Genomic DNA, 9,552 nt, shown 5'->3' with positions numbered 1-9,552 from the left:
ACTTATTACCTATCTAATCACCATTGAATCAAGGACAAAAAATGCTAAAAAAAAATTTGAAAAAAAGAAAATGTTGATCCAATAGTGATTAGATAGGTAGTGAGTTGGTAGTAGAAGATTTTGGTTGTAAGAATATCCCTCCTTTTATTATTGTAGGTGAAGTTTGAACGTTAACTTGTGATAATGGAAAAACTTGATTCTTGTAATTTTACTATTATCATAGTAAAAGATTTTCTGGACTAATTTCATAATTTTTACTTCTTTATATTAGGAAAAAAAAATTCACCTTAAAATTTGCTGTGTTTTTTTCTCAATCTCTCTATTTATGTATTTTTGGCCTGACCTGTTGACCGGGCCAACCTTCACGTGTCGGGCTGTTGAGCTGACTTGTAGACATGTGATTGCTTCAGTACTGATTGAGGAACATCGTTCCAACACTTCTCTAGGCCTTTTTGCATAGAGGTTGATAATGATGCTCTGTTGACAAAATGCGGAATGATATATTTATAAAAACTCCGAAACTCAAATTAATAAATCACAGGTGGAGATTACATATAGATTAAATGAATACCTAAGGGAAAAAAAATTTATGATTATAATAGTATAATGGGAGAATCATATGTTGCTAAGATCCTGTAATTTTTACTTAACCTTATTAGGTGAAAATCTCACATAAAAACCACAACACAAAGTCACACGATAAATGCTGATTATCATGCTGTCTATATTTTAATATCCTAATATCAGGTGAAGATGGTAAAACTAACAAAGAACCACGCTTCTTGTTTCGGCTTCAAAGGATGAAAAATAAAATAAAACAACAACAACAAAATGAGCTAACAAATTGCACTTTCACTTCAGTATTTTTGGACATTGTCGTCAAGAGGCTTAACTTATAAACTAGAATCAATTTCCTTAAAGCAGAGATAATGAAACTTTAAGGAAAAATTGGAAATTAAAAAGATTCATAATTTAATTTAAATACAATTTTTGTGTAAGTTGTCTCATCATTTAATGAATTTGATGTCTAATGTATTATCAAACTCTTTAAATAATAAGCTACTAGGATTGGTTTAGTGGTAAGGGGTTTGGATAAGTTGTATTACGTTATGTGTTCAATTTTCAATCGTATAAAAAAAACTCTTTAAATAATGTGACAATACATTATCAAATAATAACATAAAATTCTTTTTATGCTATCATTGCATCAAAAGTAAACTCAAATGTTAAGATAATGATTGAATAATAACCAATTAAATGAATACAAAATCAAGACACAATCCACATGAAAAAGGTTGACCAAAGGGTAACTGCAATTGACGCCAAAGCATATGTCCATAGCATGATAACAGAGCATTCACTTTCACCAGATCCAAACAACTGAGCCATTGTTCCTGCCAGAGGAGAGAGTAAAGTGGGAACAAGAATAGGTTTATTATATAAGACTAACGAATTGCTAATGTAAAAGCAGTTGAAACAAAAGAAAGCTGGTTTCCTGTCAAAAGAATAGGTTTGCTCATATTTTGGTGTATTAAAAGTAAACTCTTACGGAACTCATATGAAATGATATTCAGATACTAAGAGCAGATTCATTAGTTTTTTGTTTTGAAAAACACTAACATATCATGCAGTGCAAAAACTAAAAGCAGATTAATCTACATCTGTTGAGTCATTACTATGTTACTGAGAAACAATAATAGATAAAACCATTGTCATGTGGTGGCCTATTTTTATAGTCTTATACCAAAATGCAGGCTTTGATAGTTGCATTTCCATTTAGTGAATTTACTAATGAAAAAGTATGAATTATGGTACCTATATTCATAGCTGGCGGAAGTGCATATTGAAGTAGAAGAATGAACTGATATAAGGGATCTGATTGGACCAAACCCAAGTATATTGCCCCTTTAACAACTACAACACCCAACAATGGCAGGAATATATATCGGACTGCTATAATTCCCACAATGGTCCACAATGGAGCACTTGTTCCCTTCAAGCCTGGTCCATTCACCCACATTAACAGAATCACAAGACAAAAAAAATAAAAAATAAAAATAAAAATTGTCTATGTAAGAAACCACAAGTAGCATTATAAAAGTTCGTTCACCTTTAAGTAGGTTTGCACCCAATATAAGGGTGACAGTTGGGATGGCTGCATCACTGGAAGTAATGGGAGAGAATAATTAAAATCAGATGTTCTACTTTGAATTACAGATGAATAATGGCAAAACAACAAACTAGTTGCAACATTTAGACAAGCGAAGGTAGAGCACATTGCAGGATTTGGTTGCCAACACCAGCTTGTTAAGAAAATAATACTTCTTAGGAAAATAATAAGGCATGAAGTGTTCGAGTGAATTGATTAATAAACAATGAAGTGTATGCATTAGTTATAAAAAAAAATAAAAAAATAAAAAATTAAAAGAAGGAGTTGAGTTTTAAATGGCAGGTTAAAGAAAGAACAGGGTTCAGAAGTTGCTTCAATCTCAACTATAAAGCAACAAAGGTCTTTGTACTTTTGGGACTTTTTCAAATTTCAAACATAAGCAAGTGACTAAATTCCTTTTAGCACCGATATGATGCATAAATAGCATTGGTTCCTGGAGCTTTTGAGCAGCATACTTTGAAGATTTCAAATTTGTCACACAATACCAAGTGGTTAACAATCATGTCAAACAATAACATGCAATATTGTAGTTAAGATAAGTCTTCCACATAATTTTGGCTTTCAATATTTTGTAACTTGTAAATCTAGAAGACTAAGTTTTGAGATGCATACCCCAACATGGATACAGAGTCTTCGACCACACGAAGTGGAGCATTACTGCCAATAATGAAATTACGTATTTGGGGGATCACACCAATGAAAAAGCCAGTAATCTGTGGAAAAAAAAAAAGATACATTTATTTGGACACTCACAGAAAACATTTAACATAAACTATTTCAGCCATTCGTAACAAACAATATTATGCTAAAATAAGATTTGAGACATGAGAGAATAAGTAAAATAACTATTTCTGTCTAGACATGAGGCCTTATGTGAATTTTAGCTCTGTTAATGTCAAAGGTATCAAACTAATTCATGCATCCCTTCCTTTCACATTAAAAAATTCTATACCAAAAAAATATCTGTGCACTTAGAATAGAGCAGCTTATATTTCTAAATATGCAGTAAATATAAGTGAATAACAAACAGGGAAAACAACATAACAATTTATTTGCAAGGAAATGAACAGTGTCATACTGCTCCAATGGTTGATGGCGCAAATATGGATTTTAAATTGAAGTTGCTCGAAATCGTCCTAAAGCGGTGCTTAATTTTATCAGAGATTGGAACCTGGAAGAAAACACCAAAACAGTATATTATGAGTTTGTTGTGACTACATTTCTTGTCATATGACAAATGTAAAGAAAGAAAAAACAGAATATTTTATGAGTTAATAATTAACATTATTGTATTCAATGATACATGCATAATGGATTAACCATAAGTTATGTTAATTCTCTTGCATATAGAAGGAGATCAGTCATGAGCTATATTAAAGCAAATAAATTGAGATAGTAGCGCTGTAGAAGCTAAGATGCTTGGTGGAATTATATTAAGGATTCTTCATTCTGTATATAATTCATTGAGGACTGGGAATTCAACTTACTGTAGTTTAATTTAGGATTTCTGAGTTATATTTTGTTTTCCTTCGTCCTTTTAGTACGTGTTATGATTCCAAAGCTACTTGAAATGCTAATTCTGCTGTGTAACTTCAACTTGAACTCATAATCTGCCATGCAATGATTAAACTAAAAAGGAAAAGAAAAAGTAGAAAAAACAATTGATTATCTCCCTGTACTTTTTACCCTTATGTATTTTCATTGTGAAATAGGAACCCTGAATACCTATTTTTTTTCTCAATTAAAATGAAATTTATGGGTAATGACAGAGAAATGTAATATAAAATCTTTTATGTAACCTTCACCTAATAACTTAAACTTTTGGATTGAACTGGTATTTTATATGGTATTAGAGTATGTAAAAAATCATTTCAACCCAATAATTTAAACTTACCATATAGAGAATCAATTCAATCCAAAAGTTTAAGCTATTATGTAAAAGTCACATTTATAATATTAAAGTATATTTCTCTTACACATTATATATAAGCTGGCCCTTCCTTGTTGAGTTTATTAATGCAATTGCTAGTTACACAATGCCTGTAAAGAGAGCTATTCTGAAATTATAATTAGTATATAATATCTTTTACAAGGGAAGTTTGTAACAACCTTCACTTCCTCAGATTGTTTGTTAGGAAGTAGTATGGTATATGCATCATCCAGGGCGTCTTTTGCAGGATTAAATGTTTCTGAAAAATTATCTGGGTGTGACTCTGAAATCTCCCCTGAAGCCTTCAATGTGCTGGGGTCATTCTTTGTATTACCTTCTTTTTGGACTCTGCTTGAGGAAATCCGCATTATGTTGTAAACATATGACCATAGAAAAATTGCTCCAATCTAAACTTCCCCAAATGAACCCCCAATCCAAAAGAACAAAAGTAGAATCAATTAGAACCAAATAAGTTTATTCTTTTCTTAGCACACTCTCAGCACTTGAAACTTCAAAATTAACATCAGAGGAACTAATGAAGTTGCATACCGCCATAGAAAGTGAAGCATAAGCCATCCCATATTGATGGCAGATTTCAGGTTCTCCAAAAGGACTTCCTTTCTCTTTACACATGGCCGGAATAATTATTATTGGCAAGTTTCCTAAATTTCCTGTCAATATTCATCTAAAAGATGAGCTCAACCAAAAAGATGCATCAAGCATGGAATTATGCAACAATTTGAAGCTTAGATAAAAAAATAATACATTCTAAACATAATACAGGCAACAGGACACGACAAGTGAAATATGTTTTCTTAGTTTTAGTAAAACTTTAGTGTGCAATAAGCATATAATTATCAGTCAGAAACCCAAAATTAGGTTGCTATAAACCTCATGTATAAGGAGCTGCTATATAACATCGTTTCCTAGGACAATTATGATATATTTTTTTTAGAATCTTCAGAACTGTTGATAGAAAGCATAGATTTAAGCAGGGGATAAACATATAGAAGCAATAGAAATCTGCAGGTGACAGGGAAACTAGATTCATACATACATATGAGTTCCTACAGATAAGACAGGCTATGAAACAGCATTTTTTTTTTCTTGATGATTTAAGATTTCTCAAATCTATTATTAAAGAATGAATGGCTTGTTTGTGTTTACTAAGTTATATAGGGAAGAAGGGTCTTTAGCATGTAGTTAAGAATCTAGTGAAAGCATCACACAGATTACATGTGTGGCTTCCCTGCATTCATTTATTTATGCAGAGGAGTGATACCTGCAGAACAGCAACCCAATATTAGACCTTCCAGGTGTTTGGGAGGCCTTGTGATTCTAATCAAAATCCATCCTAAGGCCGAGCCTAATATGAATGTGCCAAGAATATTCACTGGCATGAACCACCTGAATTAAGCATTGAATTAAAATGAAGGAACCAATCCTTAAATCGAAAGCAAAGTTTATAGGATGCTCCTGCCAATATGATTACAAATCAATACTCACAACAAAACAACACTCTCGAAAGTAATCGTTTTGGCCAAACTGCTACCCACCAGTGAAGGATTAAACACATAAAATGCAATCTGTCACAGAAAAAGGCACTGTTATCATTAAACTAGATAGATAAAAAGAAGGGGGGAGGGAAAAAGGATAAACTTTTTTGAAGTATTGAAGGAGGAGTTACATGATTCACATTCTTCCTTGCATCTTCTCCCAATATATTTATATGATCCAGTGCAAGAAATAAGCCAAGTGCAGTCACCAGTAATACTTTTATCACCGGGAAAGAGGCAACACAGAAGAGTTGTAGAAACCCCATTATCACAAATCTTCAAACAATATTGCTAATCCTACACGCAAAGAAAAGACTCGTAACTACATATATATATATATATATATATATATATATATATATATATATATCTGAAACAAACAAAAACTGAAGCACAACGTTCACTTCGAAAATTCAAAATAAAACTCAACAGTTATTTATAAGAAGACCTTAACAGAAGTTATGACTTTGCCGCAAAGAACACATTCATTTCATTGAACGTGAAAGTGAAGAACAGCAAAAGTAAATCATGGAGTAGTTCTGTAATTACTACTGACACGTCGCATTCATGGATAGAAAAATCAAATACGATCGGAAAAAACACATAAATAAATGCTCAGATGGTTATGGATCTGACCAACATATAAATCAAACAGTAAATATTTTTTTTTGGTCCCAGCAACTCACAGTGACCGTTTTACTCCTAGCAAATAAAAAAGTCCATCGTGGTTTTAAGAAATTCAAAATAGACTTGAAATCGTGGCCCTCATAAATTCAAAAAAGACTCATGTTGGTCCTTGAAAGGACTAAAATTGGTCCATTTTGAATTTTTTATGGACCACGATGGGCCTTTTATTTATTAGGGACTAAAGCGGGTATCGTGAAATTGGCTGAAAACCAAAAAGATATTTAAATCAAAATATGAACATAAAATATGGGCGAATATGATATTATAAACTATTTACAACACGTGGCTATGGAAGCTACTACTTTTAAATAAAACAAGAGGACATAGATATGTATAAGATTGAAATATTATCTCCTATTATTTCTAAATAACGTGGTTTTAAAATTTGAAGAAAAAGAATTAATTTTTTTAAAAAAAAAATCATATTATAAAAAGAAAAACGATCTGTTTATAAATTTTTTTTATAAATTATTACAAATTACACTACTATATACTATGTTGCACCGACACCGACACGAGACACGGGATACGACACTCTGACACGTTAATTCTAAAAAATGTTAAATTTCGACACGTTAGGACACATTTTGATATTATATAATATTTTTAATTTATGTAGTGTATATTATATTTAATATTCAATAATTTAACAAAAAATAAAGCTAAACTTATAATACCCATCAATTTTGCATAGAAATATAAGATATTCCAAATGTTTATATTAAATTCAATAAAATAGTAATAGTAAACCAACGAATTTAATAGTTGGAACTCAAAATGCAATATAACGTAACATTTTAACCTTTTTTGAGTCTTTACAACTAGTATTAGAGTATCGGGAAGTGTTGGAGTGTCGGTGAGTGTCGAAAAATGTCAGACACGACACATTAGAGATTTTGAAGTGTCGGTGCTTCATAAACTATATACTCCTGGAAGTACTGTAAATATATTTCTAAGAGTATAATTTATAAAAATTTGTAACAAAAAAATTATAAATATATCTCTCTTTGTTATAAAAAAGTAGTACAATTTTTAAAATATTTCGTACGTGTTTTACCAACCCAAAACTATAAGATGACTTGACTTCGTTATGTTGAAACACGAGAAACAATTATCTATTGTTATTTTATTACTATGTCAACTAAGAAGCTTATTCCCGATATTTTGAATTGAGCCTACCACAGCAGAAAGTGATCTTGAGTGAACTTATAATGGACAAAATAATAATAATAATTAAAAACAGAGGCACTTTACTGTTGCTTGTTAAGGAAGGACTCGCCGCCAGTGAAGTGGGTTTTGAAAAAGTTGACCGAAATGCATTGCATTAGAAGCTTTGTTGTCTTTAAGAATTATAAGTTAACTTGTGTATACAGTAAATTCTTGCTGGGAGATTTATCTGTCAATGCTAGATAATCTATCTGGGTCGGACTGGACATAATCGGAGCGAAGCTCCGAAAACCAGAGGAGCAATCCAAAAAAAAAAAAAGAATTATAAGTTAACGTACCATTTATATTTATAACACAGATTCCTCGCCTATAAGAAGCTTACAGATAAACAAGAATGAAGAGGAAACTGACAATATTTACCTGTCATGAGAAGGAACATTATGTCATAGCAGATACAATCAAGGAGATAGAAAATTAAGGACAAAAATAAAACATAATAATGGATATTAAAAGAAAAGAAAAAAAAAGTCACAATTTATTGGGTATACGTAACAAAATCGTCTTTTTGTGTAAATCACCTCAAGCTCTCAACCATTAATTAGGTCATTCATTAAGAGATTGATGCCACTATCGATAATTGTTGTGAGAAACTTAATTACGGATCGATCTTGTGACTCGAGTCAAAAATTAACGCGACCAAATGATTAACTTTCGCCTAGGGATGTGGAAAATTTTTCGCACTAGTTGTAGACCTAAAACTGCTTAACGCGCATTTGATTGAGATTGAAATATTAGAAGTTTGAAACTTTGCAATATAGCTTACATCAATTGTATGCTAGCATGGAAAAAACTCATTTAAGATGAGCTTGTCTTTAAATATAAATAGATTTAGATTATATAAAAATTATCTATCATTTTAAAGGATATAAATTTATGTCTTTTAAGTGAGATTATTGTGTTTTGATATATATTTAATAATTTTTTATATTTTCTTTCTTCCACTAATAATTTCACTTAAAATTACATTTAAATTTACACAAATTTATATGTTATATCCTTTAAAATTTTTGCCGGCTTCTTAGTGATGGGTAATTAAAAAAAGCGCACACACAAACACACAACCAATATATTACGAGGACGCCAAATTTGAATACCAGATAAAATGTACGTGACGCCAAATTTTGTGATGATGACAATGCTGAGGATAAAACTGAACTGTATTCCACCCTGGCGCTAAGGTCTAGATTTATTTTTGTTTTCGGTTACATTATATAAAACTCGTGTTTTTCTTCTTTATCTCAATCAGAACGTTTCGCAGATAATTAAAATTATAAAATAAAATATTTATAATTATTTTAAATACAATTTAAAAAATATAGATTAAAATAAAATATTTAGAATTATAAAAGGGATATGCATAATTTGGAAATATTGTATACAAACACCCACAACGTTAGCTTCTTCTCTATGTTTTTTAGGATAGGATATTGTGACACCCAAATTATGTTACACCCATGTGACACCCAGTCAATCTCACTGTTAGATCGCTTATGTTGACCCAACGGTTATATTTATTTTCATCTTTGTATGGTCATGATTTCTCAAATTTAATATTTTATATTTATTTCTACCTTTGTATGGTTATGATTTCCCATATTTAATGCTTTCACTTTAAATTTGGGAAATCATGACCATACAAATATGGAAATAAATATAACCGTTGGATCAACATAAGCGATCTAACGGTGAGATTGACTGGGTGTCACATGGGTGTAACATAACTTGAGTGTCACAATATCCTATCCCATGTTTTTTAAGGTTAGCTTTGGTATTTTTTTTAAAAAAAATTAACTATGTTAACTTTAATTTTGGATGAAAAATCAAGTTAGGAAGGTAAGTGATAAAGAAATTTTGAGTACGGGTGTCCTAGCCTTCATATGATTAACTATGTCAACATACTTTTTTATGGCAACCATAGCTTCCTAGCCTTCTTATCATGAACAATGTCCATGCCCAAAAGTTGCCTAACTGGCCCTAAGTCC

General features: G+C 31.1%; 1 protein-coding gene across 1 annotated transcript; it reads right to left on the bottom strand.

The window, feature by feature from the left end:
* Positions 1-1,242: 1,242 nt before the first annotated feature.
* Positions 1,243-6,200, bottom strand: LOC133284629 (protein PIN-LIKES 3-like). The gene is made up of 11 exons (XM_061481694.1): positions 6,105-6,200; positions 5,788-5,953; positions 5,607-5,686; positions 5,383-5,507; positions 4,650-4,771; positions 4,280-4,507; positions 3,249-3,341; positions 2,783-2,883; positions 2,111-2,163; positions 1,816-2,001; positions 1,243-1,394 (listed from the first exon to the last, which is right to left on the bottom strand). The coding sequence occupies exons 2-11, from the start codon at positions 5,920-5,922 to the stop codon at positions 1,270-1,272; spliced, it is 1,248 nt and encodes a 415-aa protein (XP_061337678.1). The 5' UTR covers positions 5,923-5,953; positions 6,105-6,200; the 3' UTR covers positions 1,243-1,269.
* Between the last annotated feature and the right edge of the window lie 3,352 nt (positions 6,201-9,552).

Source organism: Gastrolobium bilobum, unplaced genomic scaffold (assembly GCF_033153095.1).
Source record: "Gastrolobium bilobum isolate Gb01-03AN ecotype WA unplaced genomic scaffold, APGP_CSIRO_Gbil_v1 utg83165, whole genome shotgun sequence".
NCBI classification, from domain to species: domain Eukaryota; kingdom Viridiplantae; phylum Streptophyta; class Magnoliopsida; order Fabales; family Fabaceae; genus Gastrolobium; species Gastrolobium bilobum.
Note: the sequence above shows the minus strand (reverse complement) of the source record. Positions and strands in the feature narration are given on the sequence as shown.